Source organism: Prionailurus bengalensis, chromosome A1 (assembly GCF_016509475.1).
Source record: "Prionailurus bengalensis isolate Pbe53 chromosome A1, Fcat_Pben_1.1_paternal_pri, whole genome shotgun sequence".
Lineage (NCBI taxonomy): Eukaryota > Metazoa > Chordata > Mammalia > Carnivora > Felidae > Prionailurus > Prionailurus bengalensis.
In genome coordinates, this window is record NC_057343.1 from 234815929 (window position 1) to 234843227 (window position 27299).

At 52.9% G+C, this 27299-nt stretch overlaps 2 protein-coding genes across 3 annotated transcripts in view; one reads left to right on the plus strand and one right to left on the minus strand.

Moving 5' to 3' along the window:
- The first annotated feature begins 173 nt into the window (after window positions 1–173).
- Window positions 174–15700, plus strand: CA1H5orf49 (chromosome A1 C5orf49 homolog). Its single transcript, XM_043601290.1, has 3 exons — window positions 174–436; window positions 13514–13630; window positions 15256–15700. The coding sequence occupies exons 1-3, from the start codon at window positions 290–292 to the stop codon at window positions 15433–15435; spliced, it is 444 nt and encodes a 147-aa protein (XP_043457225.1). The 5' UTR covers window positions 174–289; the 3' UTR covers window positions 15436–15700.
- Window positions 15701–18914: 3214 nt separating this feature from the next.
- The window catches only part of ADCY2 (adenylate cyclase 2), a 414481-nt gene continuing 406096 nt past the window's right edge, over window positions 18915–27299 (minus strand). For both annotated transcript variants that reach the window (XM_043601271.1, XM_043601263.1), the window contains 2 exons: window positions 24151–24275; window positions 18915–19731 (listed from right to left, as the gene is read on the minus strand). In XM_043601271.1, the coding sequence (XP_043457206.1) occupies window positions 19579–19731; window positions 24151–24275 (278 nt within the window). In that variant the 3' untranslated portion in view covers window positions 18915–19578. The remainder of the gene's footprint in view (window positions 19732–24150; window positions 24276–27299) is intronic.

The following is a 27299-nucleotide window of genomic DNA, read 5'->3' on the forward strand; positions in this document are numbered from 1 at the left end:
CTCGGACTCCAGGGACGCACCTGCGAGGAAACACCCGGGGCTTGGCTGGGGGTGCCTGGAGGACGGAGAAGCGGGGCGGGGAAGTGGGCGGGGGAAGAGCGGAGTGGGGGAGGAGGAGGGGTGGGGTCGGAAGCGGGGAGGAGCGGGAAGGAGACCGGGAGGAGCGGGGAGGGGGAGGGGCCTGCCCCGAAGGGACGCGGTTTCCCGGCGACGCCGAACGCGGGCTCCCAGCTGCCCGCAGGGCCCTCGGCGGGCGGGACCGACCGCGGGGGCGCTGGACGGGGGTGGCATGGAGGACGACGACGAGGAGATTACCGCCGCCACGCTGCGGATCAAGCCCCGGCCGCTGCCCCTCTCGGCGCTCTCCGCCTTCAGCTACGTCCCGCCGCGGCGCCTGGACCCCAAGGAACACAGCTACTACTACCGCCTGGGCAAGGTGAGCCGCCCTAGGGAGGGGCTGCGCGTCTGGGCGCGGGGCGGCGAGTCGGAGGGCCTGTGGAGACTGGGAGACGGCAGGAGGAGAGGCGGGAAGGGGGCGGGCGGGGCTTCACTGGCAGGGAGGGGCGGGAGGGGATGGGGCGGGGCTTCACCGCCAGGGATGGGGGGCGGGTCTTCACCGCCCGGAAGGAGCCAATGGGGAGAGGGCATAGGGGCGGGGCTTCACTGCCAGGGAGGGGCGGGAGGGGATGGGGCGGGGCTTCACCGCCTGGGAGGAACCGATGGGGAGAGGGCACGGGGGCGGGGCTTCACTGCCAGGGATGGGGAGAGGGCGGGTGGGGCGGGTCTTCACCGCCAGGGAGGAGCCGATGGGGCGAGGGCATGGGGGCGGGGCTTCGTTGCCAGGGAGGGGAGGGAGGGGGGTGGGGCGGGGCTTCACTGAGAGGGAGGAGCGAGTGGGGGGGAGGGGATGTAGGAGAGGGAGGGTGGAGGCGGGTGTCTTAGCCTGAGAGCGGAATGGAGGTGCGGGGTGGGTAGAGGGAATGCGGACAAGGCTGCAGAGCAGGGGAGGGGGCTGGAGGAGAGGCGGGATGGGGGCGGGGCTGCAAGAGGGCGGGGCTGCAAGAGGTCGGGGCTACACTTTGGGGGAGGAAGTCCCAGAGTCTGGGCTGCAACTCTGGGGTGGGACTCTGGGGTCGGGGTTGCAAGGGGGGGAGGGGTGGGGGCCCTGGAGGGCTCCGCAGTCTGTGAGGACACCTGGGCGAGGAGAGAGGAGACGGGTTAAGGGGGCATCAGGGTCACAGGAGGAAGGAGGGTGGGAGAGGGCCTTCCTCCCGGGTGCCTAGACCCCAAAGAGAGCAGCTACCATGACCACAAGAGTCAGGTGACCCCCCCCCCCCCCAAGACCCTTCACCTAGAGATGGGCACGGGCTGAGCCCGGTGTGTGTGTGTTGTGGGAGGCATGCTCAGCAGGGATGAGCGTGGGGTGCCAGAATGCTCAACCGCATTTTCTGAGCTATTTGGGGATAGGTTAGGGTCCCAGTGCTCTTTGGGTAAGGGATTGGGAACCACTGGGCTTCTAGTACAAGACCCGGAGCGGCGGGCTGATCGACCCCTCTGCTCAGGATCTGGAGGAGGGTCTCAGGAGACCTGGGCTGAGCAGCTGGTGGGGTCAGGACTCCCTCTGGGCTCTGCCTGAAAGCGCTCACTGCAGCTACTGCGCCCAGAAAGTCCAGGGTACCGACACCGCGCTTGGAGGGCCCTCTTGCAAACCGAAGATAACCACAGGCAGTTCTGGCCATCCTGCAGGGAGAGCAGGACAGGGAGGCCGCACCAGATTCTGGCCTGGCTCCAGCAGGCACACGCGACTCATGAGAAAAGCCTGCTGGTCTGTGAAGGGCCACCATGCAGCCAAAGCAGGGGGAGAAGCCAGAGGAAAAGAAGCAAATTCAGAGCTTGTCAGGAGTCGACGACTGCTTTCTTCAAGCTGTTTTTCCTAAATGTCTCCGATGTTTCTTGCAGTTCAGGCTGCAGGGACATCATTATTAAAAGGATCTCTGGGGTCGCTCAGCCTGCAGGGACAGTGAGTGGCTCAGAGAGGGTATAGGTTAGCCAAGTGCCTAGGAAGAAGGAGGTCTTTCCCTCCTGATGTGTAAGGTGTCCGCACGGAATGACCTTCCTTCTCTTCTCCCCACCCATCACCCATAGAGCCCACATGAACCCCCATCCGGATCAGGTCTGCACGCACTCAGGGACTTGTCTCACGTGAAATGTCAGAGAACAGAATGTCATGGAGCTTACCCTTACAAACAAAACAGAAGCTTCTAGTTTAGACAACTGTTACAGGTTGAATTGTGTGTTCCCCTAAAATTCTTATGTTAGAGTCCTAATCCCAAGCACCTCAGAATGTGACCTTATTTGGAGACGGGGTCTTTACAGAGGTAATCAGATTCAAGTGAGGTCATTGGCTGGGCGGGGGGGGGGGTGCCTCATCCAGTATGACCGGCGCCCTTATGGAAAGGGGACGTGACATGCATAGATCGAAGATGAAGGGAAAAGGCAGGGAGAAGACAGCCTTCTACAAGGCAGGGAGAGGAGCCGCGAATAGCTTCTTCCCGCACAGCCCTCGGGAGGAGGGAGCCCTGCCCATACCTTGATCTCAGACTTTCTGCCACCAGAACTGTGAGATAGTACATTTCTCCTGTTTAAACCCCCCCCCCCCCCCCAGTCTGGGTGCTCTGTTTTGGCAGACTGAGCAAACTAACACACGACCTTGGCCAGGAGGCTCTCTTGTATCAGTTAGCTCCTCTCCGCTCGGCTCTGAGCAATATGGAAGGACTGAAGGACAGAAGGAAGAAAGGGACACCTGTGGCCATTCTGCGCATCCCTGTTCGGTGCACTCTTGGCTTGAACGTCCACTGGGAATTAATGCTGGGGTGGATTTAGGGCAACAGTGCCCAACCTCACTGCCACCACGGACCTCCTATGTTTTCCTCTCATGAGTGATATGTTTTGAAAGAACTTTTATCTGTAAATAATTTCATTTATTAAATGAATTTTGCAATTTAGGTATGCAAAACCTGTATCATTGCCAATTTATGATTCAGGCAGAGCGTTACCGCACAGCATGAGAGAAACAGCCAAAAAGCCAGGAATCTTGATGTTTTAAGATGGTCTGTGCTGTTTTATTGAGAGAACATAAATCTTGTCTGGCTTCCTGACAAAATGAAAAAATTCACAATACACCATTTTGTGTGTACCGCTGAGGAGGCCTGTTAAGTACCGCTTTGAGGCTATTCAGAAATAAGATAAAAGACTAAAGTGGATGGGGTTCAGGATACATATTTATCAGAGACTAAAACCCAGGTTGCAGGTTACTGCTAAGGTCTCTGGGCAAAAATGGCTTGTGGACACGGAAGCTCTGAATCCTACCCAGCCACTGCGGCTGTGGGCCCCAGAAAAAGCAGAGCTGAGCCCCCGCCCACTGTGGGCCAGCCATTGCCAACGGAAAAGAAGCAGAGTTAAACCTGGCAGGTTCACCAATCTGATACGTGACTCTGCCTCTCTGGGGCCAAGGTGCAGAGAGGTGCCTGATATACAAGGTGCCCAGGGCTCTGTATTTGGAGAGAGATCAGGGGTAGGTAAGAAGTATGCTGCTTTAATTCAGGGTTCAACACACAGAGGCCCCTGGGCCAAATGTGGCCCAGAGTCCATTTTCATGAAGTTTTATTACAACAAGGTCCCATGCCCATTCGCTTAGTATTATCTAGGGCCACACGCAGAGTTGGTAAACCATGTGACCTGAAAGGCTAAAGCAGTGACTATTTGTATCTTGATAGAAAACCCCTGCTCCAATATATTACTGTACCTGGAAGGTAGGAAAGGGCCTTAGAACAAATTCATGCAAAGCGGATTTTAAGAAAAAAAAAAAAAAAAAACAAATTAGTACAGTCTTGATAGCTGGAGTCACAGGCAATTTCAAATCCTCAGGCCTTTAGTGTCACGCGGAAGAAAATGATGCAGCAGAAATATTAACACCTAAATAAAATAGCCCTTAAAAGCATCGAGAAAAACAAAAGGCATTTCGAAGTATATTTGCAAGACAGCCACCAATGGTAATAATGTCCCCCTGGGGATTGTATGAACTAGTATTTAATCAGCTGCAGAACTCCAGAGGCTGATTCTCTACCATGAGATCATTTGGACTGAAGACGAATTTGGTATCACAGATTTGCTAGAGGACTCAGCTGCCCCTAAGTGAATTGTAAATCTGGGTCCTACTCGAAGCTGAGAAGACAAAGGGCAGAATTAGCTCTTCAGTCAATTACCATGTGACACATCTAGTAATTAATTAGTTAGCACAGGCCAACAAGTCTTGGGTGAAAATATTGGCTCCGCGTTCCTAGCTGTGCAGATTGTGCAAGGCACAATCTCCTTGGGTCACTTCGCCCATCTATGAAACAGTACCAGCTTCACGGGGCCAGTAATGACAATTAATTTAATTAATAGAGGTGAAGTGGCACATAGTAAGCCCAATGTAAGCAGAGCTATTATTTGCTTTTGTTAATGATTATTAGTTTCTTGTCCCTGAGGTTTGGTTCCCAGCCAGTGTCTTATATCCTGCACCCCTGATTGCTGTCAGAGGCATACACAGGTGAGGCAGGTAATCTGAGAGTCATTCTGGTGGTTTCTAATCTATGGGGTCTCCCCGTGGGAGACCCCAAAGTTAAGGCCCTCAATGCGGCATGCTTATTTAAAGCCCCAGTAATGCCTTGGATCCTGAGACAAATTTGTCATCTAAAGCTGCCAGCTAAAATGTGATCAACTCCTGCACGGCTCCCGAGGGGCCTCTAGCAGTGTGGGCTTTTCCTATAAAATACTGTTCAGGAGGCAGCAAGGCAGATTCAGTTCAATGAGGTTTTTGAATTACTTTTTTCCTCCTTCTGCCTCGTGCAACATTTCTGCTACTGAAACGGAAAAGCTAAGTCGAAGGACAATGCCCTTTTATGGAAGATTTGATGAAGTTTCGCAAAGTCTCAGAGCTACATTAAAAAAGAATTCTTAGGGGGTTTTAGAATATGCTTTCTCTCGTGGTGAGCTGCAGTGTGGACAGCCTGTCTTGAGTGAAGCTTTGCTCAGAAAGCCCCACCTTAGCTTTAGGGAGATTAGCTGACTTTCCTCGTCCGTGTGTGATGGAGACACAGAGGCTACGGGCTCTTTCTTTACCCTCCTGATCGCCCACCTGCCCTTCACTGGATGCAGCCGAGGGGAGACCACAAGCCGGGGAGGGGCAGAAAGAGGAGGACAGAGGATCCCAAGCAGGCTCTGCACTGAAAGGCTGGCAGCAGGGAGCCCGATGCGGAGCTTGAACTCAGGAACCTGCGAGATCGTGACCCGAGCCAAAGTCAGACGCCTAACCAACCGAGCCACCCAGGTGCCCCTGAAGGTTTACTTAATTATCTTGCTGCTTTTTCTTCCCACTACACTATGAGCTCCATAAGGACGACAATCGCTCTCTGCCCTCAGCGGCCTGAACAGTGCCCGTCTCATAGTTGGTGCTTGGTAAGTACCTGCTGCATCAACGAAAGAGGAATAAATGGGATGCGGATTTTTAAAAAATGTTGAGTTTTGAGCGAGCGAGCAGGGGAGAGGGGCAGAGAGAGAGCCAAGCCCAGCACGGAGCCCATCCAGGGGCTCGATCTCACCACCATGAGATCATGACCTGAGTTGATATCAAGAGTCAGACACTTAGCCAACTGAGCCACCTGGGTGGCTTTTAAAACCAAGTCACAAGATCAGTCCCTGAGACTAAATAGAGGTCCCGTTTGGCATTATCTGCCTTTTCAGGTATCCTTGGCCTTGAGCTGCTCCTCACGGATCAAAATTGGGAGTAGATGCCCTTGCTTCTCCCGAATCCGGGCTGGCTGTGTCTTCCCTGTCCAGTGACCTGCCCCTTGGTTGGGGGGTGGGGCTGGACCTCTTTCACCAGGGCAGGTAGAGAGTAGCAAAGGGCAGGCAGGTCACCCCAGGGAAGCAGGACCGAAACACCCAGAGGGTGGAGTCAGTGTTCCTACTACCCATGTGACCACGTGGTGCGTGGCTTTCCACTGTGTGCATACGAATGCACGGATAGGTGTCTAGCTTTGTTTACAAGAACATGTTCACACACAGATCACACAACTGCGCATGTATATTTGCAGCTTGCTCTTTGCATGTCATAATACATCTCAGACAGTTTTTCCAAAACTGTCCCCGTTTAAGGAGCACAATGACACAAGAAAAGGAGCAGTATTATCTCTAATATATTTGGCCAAGAGGAACAGCTTCGACTCGAGCGGCAGCCCCCGTGGCTCACCCTTCCTCCTGTGATGTGGACAGCTGGGGGTCAGGGATGGGGGGCAGAGGGGGGCGGTGGGGGGCTGGTGTCAGTGGAAGAGAGAACAGCTGGGTCTGAGTCTCCTCTTGGAGGCAAAGTGAGCGGACAGACTGATGCAGAACCCTGACCTGGAGCACACTTCCAGGATGAAACACACCCAGAGGGAGGCGCTGGTTCATTTCAGCTCAAGGGTAGGTTTGGGGCGCAACCCCCACCAGCAACAGATCCATTGTAGTGAAGTCGTGAAGGGGGCGCCCGGGTGGCCCCGTGGGTTGGGCGTCCGACTCTTGATTTCGGCACAGGTCGTGATTGCGGGGTCTTGGGATCCAGCGCCGAGTCGGGCTCCGTGCTGAGCGTGGAGCCTGCTTAAGATTCTCTCCCTCTCTCTGTCTCCCTCGCTCTCTGCCCCTCCCCCATTCACTCTCTCGCTCAAAAAATAAATATAAAATTAAAAAGTAGTGAAGATAATGCCTTATCAAGACTGCTTATGATAGGATTCTTTTTTTTTTTTTTAATTTTTTTTTTCAACGTTTATTTATTTTTGGGACAGAGAGAGACAGAGCATGAACGGGGGAGGGGCAGAGAGAGAGGGAGACACAGAATGGGAAACAGGCTCCAGGCTCTGAGCCATCAGCCCAGAGCCTGATGCGGGGCTCGAACTCACGGACCGCGAGATCGTGACCTGGCTGAAGTCAGATGCTTAACCGACTGCGCCACCCAGGCGCCCCGATAGGATTCTTATTAAATTGTTAAAATGTTCAGATTATTGGAAAGGTTCTGAAAATTCCCCAAACTCGTGATCCTCATGCACCGGGAGAGGAAACAGAACCTTTGCCACAGAGGAACCAAAGAGAATGGCTGAGTACTGTCCTCTTAAAAGAACTAGCATGTCCTGTCCTCGACAAGCTACACTCCTTCTGAGAACAGACTTTTGAATGATGTTAAAATTAATGAGGATGTCCTCAGTAAGCTTCACATACCGCTGGACTCCCAAAGACGAGCACTGGACTTATCAGAAGTAGAATGAGGCCCTTGTGAATCAAAGGAAGCCCTTTGGATCGCCTCGGGAATTTCTGTTTTTACGAGGAGGTCGCACAGCTCTGGGTAGGCAGTGACCGGAAGCCTCAAGAGGCGAGGTAACGGTACCGTGCCCCCGAAGAGAGGAAACGAACAAGCCCGATCATAGCTTGATTACTGTTTTAGTCAAGGTGGGCCGGCTGTGCTCTGGGAACAAATGGACCTTGAACCCCGAGAGCCTTAAGCACCTGTGTGTCCTATATCGCAGTCTGCTCATGCTCACAACAAAGAGCCAATTTGTAGCATTTCGTCTGAACTCTGCATTCAGTTGGAAGCCTGAAATTGGCCACGGTGAGAATGCTCAGACCGCAGGAATTGGCAAATGCCACACCGGGTCTTTTTTGTCCAGAGAGTGGCTGGTTAACCTAAGCCCACCACTGGCCTTATGCGTATAACACGTAACGAAAAGTGTGTTTCTTTTTCACATGTAGCCCAATGTGTGTGTTTCTCCTGCCTGGACTTCTAATTCTTCTTCTTCTTTTTTTAAAAAATTTTTAAAAATGTTTTATTTATTTTTGAGAGAGAGAGACAGAGTGCAAGAGGGACAGAGAGAGAGGGAGACAGAATCCGAAGCAGGCTCCAGGCTCCAAGCTGTCAGCACAGAGCCCGACACGGGGCTCAAACTCATGAGCCATGAGATCTTGACCTGAGCCGAAGTTGGACGCTTAACCTGCTGAACCACCCAGATGCCCCAGCCCAGCTTTCTTTTTTCTTTTAAATATTTTTTTAATGTATTTTTTTGAGAAAGAGAGACCGAGCACAAGTGGGAGGGGCAGAGAGAGAGGGAGACACAGGATCCGAAGCAGGCTCCAGGCTCTGAGCTGTCAGCACAGAGCCCGCCACGGGCTCAAACTTCAAGATAATGACCTGAGCCAAAGTCAGACACCCAACCGACTGAGCCACCCAGGCACCCCCCAGCTTGCTTAGTACAGTAACTGGAGAACCAGATTCCTCCTTTTTAGCGGTTCCACTGTTGCCAGGGCCTGGGGATCTTTGGGATCTTGCGGTCCTTTACTGGATCCTTTGAACTTGCTGGCCAAAGAGCATGGAGAGACAGCATGGAGGGCACACACGAGAGCTTTTATGGACCAAGCCTAGAAGGTGATGCCCATTGGCTTCACCCACAATTCTTTGCCAGAACTAGTAAGTGGGATGGAAACTGGCCACTGCAGTCTTCTGTTTATTCTGGAAGAGGCCATGTGTTTGGTGAACACATAATATTACCCCTGCCTGAGTGCCATTTGGAAATGTATTGATTTCCTTTCTCTTAGTTATTTCTTTCTTGCAGAATTTACCTGGCTTGAACCAACAATGGAGAGTCCGTTTATATTTGAATGGTCTGAAAGGGAGGAGAAAAGAAAGGATTCGGGTCCCCGTTTGCTGGGAATCTGACCCCAGTTATTTGTGGCAGAGCGCGTGTAGTGTCTGGTAGGAGGCACAGGGAACCCCAGAAGCGCACAACCGGGGAGATGTGCCCTTGTAGACTGTAGGTCAGGACTGCTTGTGGTAGTCATGAGAAACGTAAATAACAGCCTCCAAAGTCTCAATGTCCTAAGTAAGACTCACTTCTCATGTTAAATGTCCAACGGGGATCAGAGGGATGGCTCTGCCCAGGATAGTCACTCAGCAACTGCTGTGGAAGCTTCCGGAATCCCCAAAGGCTTCTGCCTGAGAAGTCCCATGTGACCCCCCGCTCATAGTTCATTGCTTAGATCTGGTCACATGGCTTAACTCGCCCAAAGGAGCAGAGATTCATCCTCTGCGGAGTCAGGAGCAGAGCAGAATGGAACATTGGTGATGGCTACCAAGCCGGTTGTCTGGGTTGAGTGGTTTACCGACTCAGTTTACCCGGAGCTCAGCGCTCTGGGATTGGGTCTCCGGCCCCACTGCAGTGCCCTTTGTTTTATCTCCATTCTTACCTTCCATTGCTCAAAACATGACCACCAAGTATGGGTGTTGGAGCTGCCATAACAAAGCGCCACAGACCAGGGGCTTGAGCCACAGAAATGTATCGTCTCCCAGTTCCGGAGGCCAGGAGTCCAAATCAGTGTGGCGGCAAGGTTGGCCCCTTCTAAGGTCATGAGGGAGAGTCTGTTCCAGGCCACTCTCATTCGTCTGTAGATGGCCATCTCCTCCCTGTGTCTCCTTGTGTCATCTTCTCTCTCCCTGTGTATCAGTGTCTGTTTCTGAGCTTCTTTTATAAGGACACCAGTGCTGTTGGATTAGGTATGACCACGTCTTAACTAATTACGTTTTCGGCGTCCTGATTTCTAAATCACCTTCTGAGATCCTGGGGGTCAGGACTTCAACATAGGAATTTTTGGGGGGGTGGTGCAATTCAACCCACAGCACCCGGGGAGGTGGCTGCTCTGGGACTCCGGCCACAGTGGTGCAGCGCCCCCTACGATGAGTTCAGCAACGTCCCCATCCCGCGTGATCCCAGGCGGGAGCCGATCCTTCCTGGCTGGTGCCCCTGTGCTTTGGGCGCCCCTCTGTGGCTCCCTGTGTATCACCTGCTGTTGTTTAATTAATGAGTTTATTTCCATTCTCAGCCTGTGGTCTCCTCCAAGGTAGGGACTCCCTATTCCTGCCCTGGAGCCTCGCTGGGTGCCTGACACAATAGTTAGAGTGATGTGCTTCGGAGGTCGAAGAGTGAAGGCTTCTGCTCCATATGCACACACAGCCCAGGGCTACAGGCAAGTTATTTTGCAGTGTTAGGAGCAGGGGCCACGGGGGCGGGGAGTGAGGGGACCAAAGGCAAGCCATCAGACAGCACAACCAGAATGAGATCATACTACGTTTTAACAACCCTCAAAATGCAAAGGGGCAAAGGGAGATTACCAGAGAGGCAGCAAATGGGCTCGTTTGCTCAACATCATGCTTGAGAGAGGAAATCTCTTGAGAGATTTTAATAGCAAAATAATAGTAAACCCAGAAGCTCTGTTTTGTGATAGCATCTAAATCCAGACTGGCTTTTATTCGTGTCATTTTGCTTCCAACCGTAAAGGAATGAAAGACAAAAGGAAAGAAGAAAGATGAATAATTAAAATTTAGCAAAAGACAGATTTTCAGTTTGATGAGAAGTTGACGACGGACAGTCAAGTGAGGCTGCCTGCCTGCCGGTCGACTTCTCCCCCTTATTTTTCGGTGATAGAACAATACATTTTTACTCTAGAAAGTAGTAAGTAGGCAAAAATCGCTGCAAAGGAGAGAAAGAGAGACTCCGATCACACCCCATGGGTGCAGGGAGCCCTCACACAGACTGCTCTAACATATGGCAAGACAGGATTCTGGTGAGCAACTCGGGGGAACTGAGGCACATGGCTTCTCCGAGCGCTGCTTGTGTGGAGTATTTCCGGGGAGCTGAGAATGTGGACAGCTCACCACAGGGGGCTTCCCCAGCGCAGGGAACAAAGTGAGGCAACCTTGCCTCCCTCATTCAGGAAGCACTGATCGCTTTCTCACTCACTTCCGGTATTCATTCTTCTGTCCTCGGAGTCCGGCTCCCAGGACACGTCCAGGACCTCCAGGGGGCTGACTCCGTTTGGGAGGGTCAGGCCTGCACGGGAACCACCTGCACAGGAGGACAGCGCGAGCCAGTAGGTCCCAGAGGAGCCCCTGTTCCCCCTGGCCCCTGCTGGCAGGGCTGTCCCTCAGGCCTGGGGGCTGCTGGTCACCCACATGGAGCCGGGTGGGAACTGATGGCCCAGAGATCGTGGGTGCAGACCGTGGCCTAGAGATCTGAGGGTGCAGCTGCCGCCCAGGTGCTCAGTCCGGGCAGCAGGTGTTTCTGTTGCAGACCGGAGCTGCCGTCCCTGAAACACACCCAATGCACGGGGTCCGCCAGGCCAGGCGGGATTCGGGCGACAATGTGACAGCCACATCATGACCACGATCCCAGCTCCAGTTCCTGTGTGGAAAGGGGTGCTGTGGGGGTGATGGGGTATTCAGTCACTGCCCAGGTCGGCCTTCTGGCCTCAGCCGGACCTGGCCAGTAGCTCTGAACCCCAAAAGGAAGGGTCTGCATGGAGGTGCCTCCCCTTGCAAAGGCCAGAATGCCCCTTTGGGGGACTTACGTCCCACCATCCTGGCAGAGCGTGTGGTGTGCCTGAGCCTCTCCTGTGTCACTGCAGAGCCCTCTGGCCTGGTGGCTTCCCTAAAAATGCTGCAAAGCTTGCTCACCATCTCCAGGCTAGAAGCCAGCTCCCAGCCGTCAGCGTCTCCTTCTGCAGACATCCTACACTGCATGTTAAAGATACTGAGATTTCTCTATCCTTCCTACGGGTTTTTTTTTTTTTAAGTCTTAATTTTATTTGATTATCAAATGTCTGATTTTTATATAACCCGAGTGATTGATATTTTCTTTGTGACATTTTCCCCAATGCTTTGACGCGTAGGAAGTCCCTTATGGATTTTCTCTTCCCATATTTTTCTAACCCGTCCAGAATTTACTTTTGACTCTAATGCGATGTGAAGATCCAAGTTTATTGTTCTTCCCAAACAGCTAGCCAAGTTTTGCAACAGCAAATGCTGAAGAATGTAGCACCTCCCCGCTGAATTGGGCTTTTTGTTTTTCGGACCCTGGGTAGATGAGCTATCCCATAGGCGGCCTTCAGGACAAGTGAAGGCCAAGGCCAGCCAACCCAGTGCGTGGATAGACCCAGGGGCCCACAGGTGACAGAAGACGATGCCAACAAGAAGCTCCTGCATGGTGACCTCATTAAATGACCACTGGGGCTCAGACTCCACAAGCCAGGCGCCCTGCCCCCAAGTGGCTCAGAGTGAGTCTGCACTTATAAGCCAGGATTCCAGCAGCCGCTGAATATGTGCCTCAGGCATGTCGCCATTGGAATTCTTAGGAACCTAAGACAATAATCCCGAAAGCTCGCCTTGTTTCCCGTACTAGGTGGTTCACTGCACCAGGACGGTGGCCACGTGCCTGAGCTTTCCACTTCCCGGGCAGGAGCGGTGCGTGTGCGCGGGACGGGACCTGTGAGGGAGGTGTCAGGGTGGGAAATGACATGTGGTCACTTCCATTGCTACCAGCTACTCTGAGTCCCAGCCAGCGAGAGCGGGCTGCCCGTGCCTTCCAACAGACTAAGCACATGTTGTGCGTCCCTGGCACTGTTTACCTTCTGCTTCCGAGTCCTGCACTCAGAGGATTGCTCCTAGCATCGCTCCTGGGGAGAGCGAGCGAGCGAGCACAGGTGAGCTACCCTGTACCCCCAAATGCCGGCGGCATGACGTGCCTGGGTTTGCTGCTGGAGGGTTCAAGGCACCCGGACCTCGACGAGGGAGCAGAAAGGACAGGCCTGACTTGCGGGTCAAGATCAAAGACGAGCTGACACGTGGATCTCTTTCCCTTTTATCAGGTCCCAAGTGAGGCAGACGGATTTTTGTACGAAGAGAAACCTGGGATGGAACGGTGGACGAACGAAACGGGATCCTTTTCTAATGCATCAAAGCTGTGTGTGCACGCGCGTTGTATACATATGCCTGATACGTGTGCAAATACTATACATATGTATATATCATATAGAAAATAAATATAGTCATGCATTCGTGAATTACATTCATAAGAGCTACCACATCTGATTAAAGAAAATATTTCCGTCTCTCCGGAGACAGATTTGTACTAGGTGCCCACCTGTTGGCTAGGAACTTAGGGATATTTCTGTTTAATTGTATTGTCCAGTGTTTGGCTATGGTTAAGTTTTTAACGCAGTGCAAGCTTATTGTAGGAAACCTGAGAACTATGAAAAGGGTGGCGATGAGGAGAAAACACATACATTGAGTGGGTCACTGTTACTTTAAGGCTGTGCGCCTGGGTCAAGGTCAAGGTCAAGGAGGGATCTGTAGGAGGTGCAGGAAAAGAGCCACGGAGATGTCCCGGCCTCACCGGGCCTCTGGAGGACCTGCTTCGCTGGCGGGGGGCCTTGGCCTCCTGCTCTGGTCGTGGAGGGTGCTCCGGGGTGACCTTCCCGAGCACATGCTCAGTGCAGATGGGAAACTGCACGTCTCCACCGTCCATCGGGGGAGAGGCCTGGCTGCTGGGTTCCCGGAGCGCTTCTGTGGCCCAGTCCTCCAGTAGACCCGTGCCTTTCTTTCTCTTTTTGTCCCCAGACAGGAATCATTTCCCTGTATGACTGTGTTTTTGACAAGAGCCCAGGCTACAATCAGAAGTTGCACCGAGATGACAGAGAACATGCAAAAAGCCTGGGGCTTCACGTGAACGAGGAGGTAATGTTGGGACAGGCTGTTGACAAAGCGCGGACAGAGTCGCTGCGCCTGTGCGTCTATCCCGCAGCGAGCTGGGCGCGCTGCCTTCACCCCTGCGTGCGCCCTCCTCTCCCTCACCGGGCCCGGCACTGACACTAGGCCGATACCGGCTCCCTGTCTGGTCGTGTTTCCGTGTGTTAGTCTTTATGACTCTGTTGTTGAGTTTACTTAATTTAATGAGGCAAAACTAAGAAGTTCTTTTCAACAGATAGAGCAGGTGTTTGCTTAACTGCTGAGTCCTGGCTGTCACAGCTCTTCGGAGGACCCCGGCCCTTCCAGGGAGGGAACTGCACCCAAGTTTAGGTACCGGCCTCGAACCTTCGCAGACGGGGCTGCTCCTGCTTTATCTTTGCACGATTTTCTGACAGCTCAGGCTTGGCCTGTGGTCAGCCGCCCCAGTGTGTGAGCGGAGGCAGGAGCAAAGCTCGTTCCCTGGGGAAGGGAGGTCTGTACCACAGCAGGTGCCGGGGCTGAGGAGGCTGTGTGGATCCTTAGCAGTGAGACCTTCTTGGGGCCTTTCCGCACTCGGACATCGTGTCTGCGGAGTCTGATCTGAGGACAGTGTGTTTACGAAGAGCCGGATGCTGAGTAAATATCATCAGCTTTTCTACGATACACAGAAATCAGAATGGAGAAGCCTCCAGTGCGATCCCCCCCCCCCACCCCGCCAGTAGATTTTGGCCTGGGGCTGTTCTTGTTAAAGAATGCCCCAGGTCACTTCCAGGGAGACTTTATTTCACTGTGGAATTAAGTGAGGAACTCTGAAGTATTACTACTTAAGTCATAGACATGAAGTTTTTTTCTATTGTTTTTGTTTATGTGAATTCACTCCAAGTGGGTAGTGAGGCTCGTGCTTTCCTGTCTTAAGAACACGCCTGGCCCGCTTGTACCGGCCCGAGTTTGAGCACCCCCACCCCCCACCCCCGCCCCCGGCCCTGCCCTGAGCCTAGGGGGAGAAGACAAATGTCCCTGTCCTCTCAGAGCTCACATTCCTATGAGGAAATGAAAAATGAAGTCATACAAATAGGGAACTGAATTCCAGGTGGCGATGGGAGGTATGCAGAGAAATGAGGCCTTTTAAGGGGGCAGGGAAAGTGTGAGGAGATTGGGGAGCCGTGAGGTGAGGGGGCCCAGGGAGATGAGGGGTCACAGATATGAGGGGGCCGGAAAGATAAGAGGGAACCAGGGAGATGGGGTGCTGGGGAGATAGGGAGTCGGGAGATGACAGGTGGAGGGTGGAAAGATTTGGGAAAAGAGAGAAGGTGGGAGGGGGGACAGGCAGACAGGAGGAGTGCTGGAGGAGGGAGGGAGGGAGGGAGAACAGAGCCTGAGGTCAGAGGGCACGTGGCACCCCGTGCCACGTCTTCGCCTTTCCTCTGGGTGACGTGAAAGACTTGGGGACAACGAGGGGCTCTGAGCACAAGGGGCAGGCGTGACGTAGTTCAGGAGGTCCCCGTGGCATCACGGAACCCGGGTGTGCCGGACGCAGGGGTGCAGCGGGCCGGGTGGACACAGCCTCCGGGACCCAAGGTGGGTCGTGCGAACAAGCGGGCGGAGCTGACCCCGTGTTCTGGTCACCCCGCCAGGAGCGCCAGCGGCCCGTGGCAGTGCTGACGTCCTCTGTCTACGGGAGACGCATCCACCAGCCCGTGGAGCCCCTGAACCGGGACCACGGCCGCGCCAACCTCGTGAAGGCGGACTTCTACAGGAAGAACGACATCCCCGGCATCAAGAGCCCCGGCTTTGGCCACGTTTCTCCAGCCTGACAGCCCCTGCCGTGGCCTGGACGGCAGGTGGCACAGACGGGCAGCGCCTGGACCTTGTTTCCCCCACCACGGGGGCCACGGAGCCCGCTTGAAGCCACTTGCGCCTGGACGGGGTGGGGAGGGGGGGACGGGCCCTGAGGCCGCTTTCCCTCACGTGGCCTGCGGTGATGACCCCGTGATCACCACGTCGTGGGATCGCATCCTCAGAAATGATGCTCGAGACTGAGCCACTGCGGGCACGTGAATAAAAGGAAAGCTTCCCACCTGATCGCGGTCGGGTGACTTTGTCCACTGCCTCCCCGGGGAGGCGCTCGGGGCCTGCACACCCTCTCTCACCAGGATGGAAACGCTGTTGCCTCTTGGCGCACACGCTGCTTCTTGAGTTTTCCTTCCTCCAAGAGGAGGTGTAATGAAATCGCCTTTTGGGACGATTGCAGTCTAGATACAACATTCTCCCCCCACACAGAGGTCTGAGCCGTAAATAACAGGAGTTTGCACAATTGAGGGCAAAACCCTAGTTGGGACGGGTGGCCCCATGGCTGGCAAGGTGACGTCACTCCTCAGTGGAGAAGCAAAGGTCATGGGAAGAGAGAGACTGGGCTTTGACGTTCAACAGGCTTGGGTAAGATTGGGCTCCTGCATTTTCCAGCAGCACGGTACGGGGCCCGTCGTCTCCCCTAGGCGAGCCCACATTTCCTCATCTTCAGACTGGGATTTCCAGACCTGGACCGGTGCCTGTGGGGATCACCGGGCCACCGGAGCGGGGTCCTAACGGAGGCACAAAAGAGGCCAGCGCCGTTGCTCTGAATCGTTTTCATTTTGGGAACGGCCGCTTCTCACCCAAGTTGGAAACGTTTATTTTGGAGATAATTTGAAACTTATTCAAGTATTAAGACACTGGCTATAGTTTTAATGAAAGGGTCTCTCGAAAGAAATCATCCCTCACCTCTGGTGATTACATGTCCCACAGCTTAGTGGTTAATGAGCAGGTGATCTAATTAATTTCTATACTGATTCCCCCATGGCTGGTTTTATTGTTTTGATGCTCTAAGGGCATTTGACACCGAATTGTTGACAATTTCAAGGCTGAGTGACTCCTACAGGTTTCTTTATTCATTTGAAAAATGGTATTTTTTTTCTCCATAGGTGTTTTTTATTAGTTCCACACACCCCGCCCCCAAACAACTAGGAATAGTTTATTTGGAATGCCTTTGGGTACATTAAGCCACGTATGTAATAACATAATAGAAAATATACAAATTCTGGAGTAGGGAAACTTTTACAAACTACTCTTTCTTCGGCTTTGGCAACCAAGAAACACCAGGCATCTCTAAGAAATGCCTTCATCTGAACGTGACCACAATAAATCAGTGTCAAACTAAATTCTGGTTACTTTAAGCCAGATCCTACTCCCTGAACCTTCCACTTTCAACAAGCAGGGCCTGAATTGGAGAAGGTTTCAGAAGATCTCGTTTATCAGGCATCAAGGGAGAATTAAATGTATTGAGAGGGCGTTCTGCAAGAACGGATGGTTAGGGAGAGCTTTGAGCAGAGACGCTTGCTTGCTACCAAGGTCGCTGGGCCGGCTAAGTGAACTGCAGCCCTCTCGTCTGCGTGGTTCGCCCACAGGAGTATGTGCAGTTCCGGAGCTTATGGAGCCTTGACCGGGAGGCACACTTTCAGAGGTAGGGAGCAGGCGGGTTTGCATTCTAGGCTCGTCTTGGGCGCTGATCCCTGGGAGACTCCGAACAAGCCAAGCCCCTGGACCTCGCTGCACCGGTTTCCTCATTTGTAAAGCACAGGGGGACTCAGGCCGGGGACCAGAATCGCCTGGACGGCTTGTTAGCCAAGCACGGTGCATGTGCTGAGCCCCACGGCCAGGACCTCTGCCTTGACAGGCTCGGGTTGGGGCCTGTAAATGAGGTGTTGCTGCTGCTGGTTGGGGACCACACTCGGAGAGATCGTATGTGTGCAGACCTCTGCAAGATAGACTCTGATAATGACTCTGATTGCTTTATAACGTGTACTGTTGGGGTGGGGGGGCGCCTGGGTGGCTCAGCTGGTTGAGCGTCCGGCTTCGGCTCAGGTCATGATCTCGCGTTCCAGCCCCGTGTCGGGCTCTGTGCTGACCGCTCGGAGCCTGGAGCCTGCTTCGGATCCCCCGTCCCCCTCTCTCTCCGCCCCTCCCCTGCTTGTGCTCTCTTCAAAACTAAATAAACATTAAAAAAAAAAAGAGAAAAGTATACTGTTTGGTTAAGACTAGGAACACAGTTCCGGGGGAAAGAAACAACTGTCCTTTTGAGTTCTTTTCACCAAATTCAGCATATCCCTGGTGGGTGCAGAAAGCTACGCTTGAGGGCGCTTGGCAAATCACCCAGCTGTGGGTGTCCACTAAGGGGAAGTGACGTGCCCTGGGATGGGTGCTGTAGGCTCTAAGGAGGGGCCCACAAGGTGCAGCTGATGACCATTATTACAAATGACACAGGAGGCTGGTCTGAAGTCAGTGAGACCCCAGGCCTCCTAGGCCACGTTTCCATGACAGCGAAAACAGACGTCCCTATACTATGTTTCCTCTTCCGGTCACCTTTCTGGAGATCTCCAACACGGCCTGACTGAGGCAGACCGTGGAACACATCATGCTGTATTCCCCCTTCGGCGAGGAAGGCCAGTTAGGAGTTTCGAGAAGTGCTTTTACGTGAGCCTGAGTCCTGGCAGGATGGCACCGGCAAGAGAAAGCCCTGGGGACCTGCCAGGCTCTCGCATGGTCATTAGCTCTCTCAGTCACACCTGATCCCCTAAGCTACCCATGAGGAAACACCCCTAAGAGAAATTAAGCGACGTGGTCAAAGTCGCACGGCCAGAAAACGGTCAGTGAGGAATCCAACGAGGGCCCGGTGCTTCGGGTCTGAGTTGCCAAGAACGAGGTGCTCCTGGTAGATTGGGGTCCCCCGGTTGTCACACACGTCTGCCTTGAGCTGTGAACAGAGGCCAAGGGTGCCCCACCAGGCTGGCGTGTTCGGTTAAGTGCACGACTCTTGATTTCAACTCAGGTCGTGATCTCACGGCTGGTGAGTTCGAGCCCCACATCAGGCTCTGTGCTCACAGCGCTGAACCTGCTTGGGATTCTCTCTCTCCCTCTCTCTCTGCCCCTCCCTTGCCTGCATTCTCTCTCTCCCTCTCTCTTTCTCCAAATAAATAAATAAATAATAACCTTAAAAAATAAACACACAACATTTTCCCCAGAAAATATCCTCTAGAGATGCCACAGGGCGCTCGGAGCATTTCCAGAGAGTGGCAGAAGCAAGTGTCTACCTCACAAGCCTTGTCCTGATCTGAATTACCCAAGGATCTCCCAATCGCTGCTCCTGGGGCGCGCTTTCTGAAACAACCGTCGGTCAGGAGAATGGAAAGCCACCCTCGGCTGTGGAGCAAACCGCGGGAGAAGGAAGAAAAGGGGGGAAAAGATACAGACTATAAACCAAAGTACGTAAAACTTTTAATGAATCAACCTTACAAAAGACAATGGCATCAAAACGTCGGACGCGTTTGGTACAAAACTGGTCCTAGGTTATGAGAACTAATTCTGGTGATGGGTGGCTGCACGCCTCTGGCCCGAGACACGACAGAGCAAGGCGACAGGACCGTGGGTCCCGTGGATGGCCGCCGGCGATGAGATACACTGGGTGAACACAGTCAACTTCCATGTGGGGCGACGGAATCAATTATTCACAAATACTGTGTAATATCGGACTAGCGGATGCGGTTGGCCAGCTACCATATTTTCCAGGAAAAAAAAAAAAAAAACATGCACTGGAAGATAATATACACCCCCTAGTTTTATTGCCTTAAGAATTTTTGTTTATTTCACCTCTGTCATCTTTGTGAATTCTCTGAGCGCATTTCTCCCATAACACACACTCCTTTTCCTTCTGCTTAGGAGTAAGCACAGTGCAAGTGGCAGAGAGATCTTGGGACACGTCAGACACCAAATGGTATGCCACCAGGTCAGAGGAACGAGTCTGAAAAGCCTCCATAGGACACAACAGAGCACGCACGCCAAAAACGAGAGACAAAGCTCGCAGTCAGAAAGTGCATTGTACCTTCCCGGAAGTACAGTCTTCTTGCCGAAGTGGAGGCAACCCCTCAGGATGCCACGTTGCTCTGGGAAAGGGACCTTGACATTTCTGTGTTTACAAAGTACGTCTTCAGCTCCCCCTTGCCTTTCACGTTGATTATTCCTCGACATGTGCACGTGTACCCCAGGGTCTGGAGGATGAGGCTTGTCTCCTCAGTGACCTAGAAGCACACGGACAGACGAAGGAGTGGTCAGTGCCTACGAAACACAGCCTCCGGAAGGTCGTTTGACCGCAAAGATCAGGAGCCAAAAGACATTCATGTTCTCCGGCCCTTTCATTCCACTCCTAAGAAATTAGAAGAAGACAGAATCACGCAGGAGAAGAAAAGCCTTTTAGGGACAACGCGTAATTTCATGCTGCAACGGTGACAGACTCTAAACCACCTAAAAAGTCAAGTGATCTCCAGGGCGGTGTAAACCAGGATGCTGTCATGATCCCTATCGTGGCCGAGACCAGGAAATAAGGCAGGATCTGTTCACCCCCAAGGGAAAAATTGAAGCCCAGACCCACGCTATGACTTCAGCTACGTGAAGGTTACGTATTCACATATAAGAGACCTGGAAAGGGGCACCTGGGTGGCTCAGTCGGCTAAGCGTCCAACTCTTGATATTGGCTCAGGTCATGATCTCACGGCTCGTGGGATTGAGCCCCGTGTCAGGTTCTGTGCTGACAGTGAGGACCCTGCTTAGGATTCTCGCTCTCCCTCTCTCTTTGTCCCTACCCTGCTCCCCCCTGCTCTCTCTCTCTCTCAAAATAAATAAACTAAAAGAGAGAGAAAGAGAGAGACCCGGAAGAGGGAAAGTAAATCAAAATATACTGTAGTGGGATGTTACAAACTGTCATGAATGTCATTTCACAAAATCGTGAATGTGAATAATGGATTTTAATTCAGATGGGAGAAGACACCCTGAGAAGCACCGTCAGCTCCCGCAAATGGCCCCCTGCTTCGGCGAATGCTCGAGAACAAAACTAAAAGGACACTAGGGGTCTGCGCCAGCCTTGGCACGGGCATGACACGCTGAGTCAGGTCTTCTCAAGCTTCCTCCCTTCACCGAGCTGACACCGAGGTGACCAGGGCCGGGCCCCTCTCTTGCAGCCTGTCGACGTGATTCCCCCCGCTGCCCCGCGAGGCCAGGACCCGCACTGCCGAATCGCCTCGGGTCCCGCTGTGTCAGACGGCAGAGGAATTTCCCGGGTAGGACGGCCCCTCTCTCTTAGGGAAGAAGGGTTGTACCGGGTCCTGCCCCATCTCAGCCTGAGCGTGCGCCGTGCTCTCCTCGGGGGCCATGTCTGGGGATGACAGCTCAGGTCTGCGTGGCATTTGTCTGCTTGAGTGTTGGCGAAGCCTCCTGCTGAAGACGCTTTCTCAAGCAGAGAATGGGTGAGGAGAGAACAGACTCGGCTACCAATATAGAGGCCTCAGCTTCAGAAGTGAGGGCAGACCCCCGTGTCAGGAACACGGTCCCCAGCCAGGCCTCCCAGGAGGTATCTGGCTTTAGAGCAGAGAGGGAGGAGCTGTTTTTTCCAGAAACCCCTGGTAATACTGCTCTGAAAGCAGGGGAGAAAGCAAAGGAGGAGGAGGGGGAGGAGGGGGAGGAGGAGGGATTTCCTCCCCTTGCATCAGAGGATGAACATGGCACCCGGGGGACCCGACCACCTTGGCCGTGTGGGTGGCACCCACATGCTGTGCAGGCTTGTGAACAGCACAGCAATGGTATCACACGATTTTGCTTTTGGGGTGGGTGCCGTCGGGGGACCATGCGGTGCTGGGGGCAGTGGCCGCAGCAGTGAGCCAGCCTCCTTGAGCCTGGTGGCTGAGAGAGGTGTGAGGCAGAAACAGGAGGGCTGTGCTTATGAGAATCCAGGGAGATCTCCAGAGGCCCCCAGAAGCAAGGGTGAAGGGTGCCATATAAAGATCTCAAGGGCAGGCTGTTGGAAAGAGCTGGAAAAACCACCCTGTCTCCCTGTACTTTGACTCCGTGGCCAGCCCCTAGCACAGGGGCCAATGTGTGGGTCCTCGGGACCCTTGTGACCAAGAGCAAGAAAAGAGGGTCACAGGTGCCGTATGTTCACGTCCTGTCCTTTGCTAGCTTGAGCCCAAGTCCTGGGGAAGGACAAGTGTAGCTGGGAGGTGAAGCCAGAGGCACAGGAAGGACTCTGGATCCTGGGGAAGAACCGAAGGAATACGGACAGAGCCAGGGAACTCAGATTATAGACAGGGTCTCATGATGAGAGTTCTCAGGCATAATCAGAATTAGAGAATTCCAGAGGTGTCTGATTTCCGACCTGCCACAGAAAACAAACACATCTGTTGGAGCCTCGGGGGTTAATTCTGCAGTCAAGGTGTTTACTGGTGTGAAGTATCACCACGGGCATTTGTGAGCTATCCCTTGGAATCTGGAACGCCAACCACACAATTACCGTGACGCAAGGAGGAGGGAGCTGTCTCCCCGATGAACAGAGGCCAGTATGCCTCCAAGCCCGGGGGCGGCCTGGCTGGGTGACACTCGGGCTTTCTCCGGTGTTCTGTGAGCTTCCAGGCTGGAAAGCGTGGTGGGCGTGGATGTTCTTTAATCAAAAGGACCTGTTCCTCAGGCCCGGGAGAAGCTTTTAACGATCTCAGCATCGTTTCTGATTCTTCCTGGCGTCTCACTACTTTCCTTGCACGTAAGTGGAAATGCGAAGCTACCGGAGACGGAGTGGACCGTGGCCTCAGAAGGAACCTGCTGGACACAAGCCTCCCGGCGGCTGAGCTGAGTGAACACACGCGGAGGGGCTTCTCCTCCAGGCTCCGGGTGCACAGAGACCCTCCAGGGGGCGCTGCTCAGCACTAAATCACCTGGAGTTTTATGAGGCCCAATATCCTCCTGGAGACGGAGACACAGGAGCTCTAGCTCATTTCAAACACTGACCTGCAGGGGATTTACGATCTCCAGGAGGGAGCGCGCTCTCTGAACAGCCTCTCTTAAATGGGTTTTGATACGTATCCCAAATGCTTGAAAACCACTTGGAGAGTCGTGAAACATGTCTTCTGAATGTTCCAGGTGTGGGAAGGGGTGGGGGGTGGGGGTGCCTAGGTTGGCCGGCAGGTTGGGAACGTGCGTCCTTGATAGGAGCACCCTCTCCTCACGCCAGACACAAGACCCCACGCTGTACGGGATTGCTGGAACATCCCCGGGGCATCAGGAACAGCTAATGACACGCAGGCAGAAAGCCCTCGAGGCCGTGGTGCCATCATGGCACGGGTCAGCGAGGTGCCAAGGTGGTAGACCGTGCCTCTCGTGGTGGGCATCTAGGCCATCTCCACACACCGTGACAACCGCTCCAGCCCCGTTTCTGGTGAGAGCTTTGTCTGGGTTGGCTCTCGTGAGCACAGCCAGCTGACTCTTTTCCCCTGGCAACGTCTGGGTCTGATTGGGAAGCCCCAGACGTTCCTCTCCGCCCCACATCGCCTGCCACCTCTCCCCGCTCTCTGTTGCTTACTTTCGGCAACTGCTGACTAGTCATCCGGTGGGAAGAAGGTGAGATATAGGCCCCGTTCCATACAAAGATTAAAGACATGCTACAGAAGGTTCACAGAAGCAGAGGCAGGTGAAGAGTGTGAAAAGCAAGTAGGCAGAAGTTTAATGAGAAGCCCGCTTTTGATAGCACTGGAGCTGGTGTCTTTGACAGAATTTCAGAAAAGAACTCTAAATCTCCATCGGAATGTTAGGAGGCAAGGTTACCTGAGGACAGGGGTCAAGCCAAGGCACACAGAACAGGGACTTGTCGAATTCTCCATAAAGCGGGAGGGGGGGGAGAAAAAAGCTTATTATTTGCGTCCAGTAGTTTTCACACGAATTTGCCACTTGGCAGGAATTTATCTTCCAGAAGTGAAGCGTGGAATCTGGGGTGAAACGGGGAATCACTGTGTTTTGCGGGAGTGGCGGATAGAAAGTTCTGCACAGACACACACGTGCACACGTTCTTCTCATTAGGAGAGGTCGGTCTCTCCTTCCAGGTGTGTGGCATTCTGCCCGAGCAACCTCCCCTGCGTGGATTCCAGTGCCGTCCGTCATTCTCCATATCCAAATCCCATGCTGGCCCGATTTGGCGTTGCCATTTCATATCACCCTGAATCTCGTCCCTCGTCTTTCCCCAGTCGGCTCCTTTCTGCCTCCTTCCAACTCAGCCTCTGGGACGGGAAGTCTGGGGGCTCTGTCTGGTTTTGGTTGTACAATCCCTCTCCCTTGCAGGGCTCCCTTCAAGGTTCTGGTGCCAGGAGATGGAAGAGGAGAGAAGGGGCCAGCCTTGACTCGCTCAGGTGTCAGACTGCCATGTTGATCGTTGGCCATCGTCGACTTCCTCCAAAGCTATAACCTTTACGTTATTACGTTTCTCAAGTATTGTTAACGGCGAGTGCAGAAACGGATGACCATTTCCCCAATAAAAAAGACTTATGTCAATTTCAGGTTCTTTTCACCATTGAAGTAACTACCAAGATTCTTTGTTCTAATACATCATTGTCATTATGATGATGCTCATTTATGACTTCAAAGAGGATAGACCTGGCCCGTGATGACGGAGCAGACTAGATTACCTGTATTTTGTCCAGCACGCCAGTGCTGTCCATCCTGCTGGCCACATTCACGGTGTTGCCCCAGATATCGTATTGTGGCTTCTGAGCTCCAATCACACCGGCTATTACAGGCCCATGGTTAATACCTGCAACGCATCAGAACCGGGCAAGAAGACTCAAGTTACAATGACCATCTTCAACAGAAAAGTTGTACAAGAGGATTTCTGAATCATCATTATGCAGCCAACATTAGCCCAACTCATGGAATTCTAAAACAAAGAAAAATAATTTGTTTCTCTTCTTGGTCTTGATTCATACATAGGTACCCAGATATCATTTTTATTCCATAATAACATAAAGTTGGCTATGCTTTCAAAAAAGCCAAACATTGTATCAGGACACCTGGGTGGTTCAGTCGGTTGAGCGTCCAACTTCGGCTCAGGTCACGATCTCATGGTTTGTGGGTTCAAGCCCCGTGTCGGGCTCTGTGCAGACAGCCGGGAGCCTGGAGCCTGCTTCGGATTCTGTTTCTCCCTCTCTCTGTCCCTCCCCGGCTTGCGCTCTGTCCCCCTCTCTCAAGAAAATAAACATTAAGAAAATTAAAAAAAACCAAAACATTATAATAGTTTTCTTAAGTTTTTTTTTTTAAAGATCTTTGATTTGGGGAGAGAGAGAGAGAAAGAGAGAGAGAGAAAGAGAGAGAGAGAAAGAGAGAGAGAGAGAGAGAGAGAGAGAGAGAGAGAGAGAGAGAGAAGGGGAGGAAGAGGGGTAGAGAGAGAGGCAGACAGAGGATCCAAACTGGGGCTTGAACTCACCGCAGGGCTCAAACTCATGAGCTGTGAGATCATGACCTGAGCCAAAGCTGGTCACCCGACTGAATTTTCTATGTTGCTACATAATCCTAGATAAGAGATGATCACTGTTCTTCAGCAGTTTTGCGGTTAATGTTAATTTTTGAAATATACATCTTTCTGTTTTAAACAGCTACACTGAATGGATATACCACATTTACTGGCAGTTTGGTCACCGATGGACTTCTGGGTTCATGCCAACATCTTGCTGAATCCGCCACTTGCCCCCACACCACTGTGGCATTTTCTACCTGCTGCGTACTGTAAAACTCTGGGGATGCTCACAATAGCCTTGTGCGGTGGGTACTGTTATCACCACCTCTGGATTCAGGCAAGAAAGCAGGAGAGGGCGCCATCAGACAGGCAGCAGTGGCAGTGGCAGCCAGCTCCGTGGCCCTGCTGGTAAGGATGCTGCCATGAGCTTCCCGTGCACGAGGCTTCTTCCCACCTTTCAGGTTGGTGCCTTTGATGATGTCCCAATGCCAAGTTTACTGAATTCCAGAGGACCATGTTTGTGCCTCTGATTTCCATTGCTAAAGCACCTTCAAAGGGCTCTCTCAACGCACACCGTGCTAGTGAGGGAGTCTACCCAGGTCAACTTTAGAACAATAACAGGTCCTAGTATGGGCAATATAGAGATTTTGACGGAGTTCAGATTTGAGGAAATTCTCCTGGGAGAGGCCCCCAAGAGCGTCACGTTTGGACGGGTCCTGGGGTAGACAGGCTCGCCCCTGGGGAGCAGGTGCAACCCACAGGCCGTCTCCGCACAAGTGGGGGGACGTCTCTTTTGCTTGGGTTCCTGTCCCCCTTGAGCTGGGCTCTTTACAGCTCTGTACTCATCAGATTGAGGACAATCCAGCCTCTGGCATAAACCTCCTCACAAACTGTGATTCTCCAGGGACAGCCATCAAAAGGTTGCTGGGGAAACTCAGGAGGCACCACTCTCCAGCCCTGCTGCCCCCTGGCTTGCCATGTGACTGCCCAGATAATCAGGCAGCCTGGGCCACCACTAACAGAGGAGGCCATTGCTCTGATTGTCCTCTCTGTAGCTGCAATTATAACCCCACGGTTATTACGTGCTGACACCTGAGCTCAGCGTGAGCTTTCACACTGCCCGAGACACGGAGACGGCACCTGCCATCTCCTTAGAAGTCTGATCAACTTCTCTAATCAGAGAGGCCTGGGATTCTCTCCCAACTCCCATGCACCGGGTAGGATGAGTCCTTGCCCCAGGATCTCAGTTCAAACACACAGACCCATAGTTATCCCGGGAGTGGTGCGGAGGAAGGCCACGGAAATAGAAACAGAGTTATTGACTTCGGTTGATTATGCCCTAGGTATGTGTTCTCTCCTAGATCTAGGACTCCTGCCTTGCTGCAGGAGTCAACTTGTACTGATTAATGAGGGTGTTTTTGAGGTCCCTTCTCCCACTGCTGTACTGCTTAGTGCACTACGGCTTGTTAGAGACCCGAGGCAAAACTTCCTCTTTGCAATGGAGGGGTAGGCAGGAAACGGTATAAACGACATTCCACAAAACCTTTGAAGGTACGCAAGAAGCAAGAAAGAAATTCTGCTTTGCTTTTGCGGAGTGCTCAATAAAGCCCACACTGTGCTTTAGACACCCCAAAGAATTTAGTCCAGCCGCTGGCTGCTGGCTGGTGCCCTCAAGCCCCCTCTGCCATCAGCTTTCCTCCGGGCTGCTGAATCCTGCTGGGTCAGCGCCTGGCGGGGTCGGCAGTGGGGAGAGGCTGGGCTGCTGACTGCTGGCACGGGGTCAATCTCCACTTAGCGCAGGAATGTGCTCAGATTTTGGTTCCCGCTGACCGACTGATTCTGCAGCTTGACATGCAGAAGAGGACGTTAAGAGTGAATTCAGCATTTCTTATTTGTATCATCTAATTTTTTTTTTTTGAAGTATTACTCTTCCAAGTTCCTACCATGCACTGCCACTGGATGGCGCCACACACCCAAGTGCAGCAGGGCAGGCAGACCCGTGAGAGAGAGGCCGAGGGGTGGGGAAAGGCAGCCCCAGAGGCCCCTGAGACCTTGAGCTTCCTCAGAAACCTAAAAGAGCTGCCATGTGGGGTGACTGTGTGGACGTTATTAGTTATTCAGTCATGAGTGTAAACACTCAAATTCTTCTCGAAGAAGGCCTATTCAATTGCTCGCATTAATCTGGAAAATACCGTTAAGGTCCAAGACCAAGAAAGCTGTGACGTTTGGGGAAGTAACACATGTGATCAGCAAATACTGATCTCTATTTCACTTTGCAGTAGAGGGCGGTAGTATTTTGTTTTGAAGACGTTTACTAATCGAGCA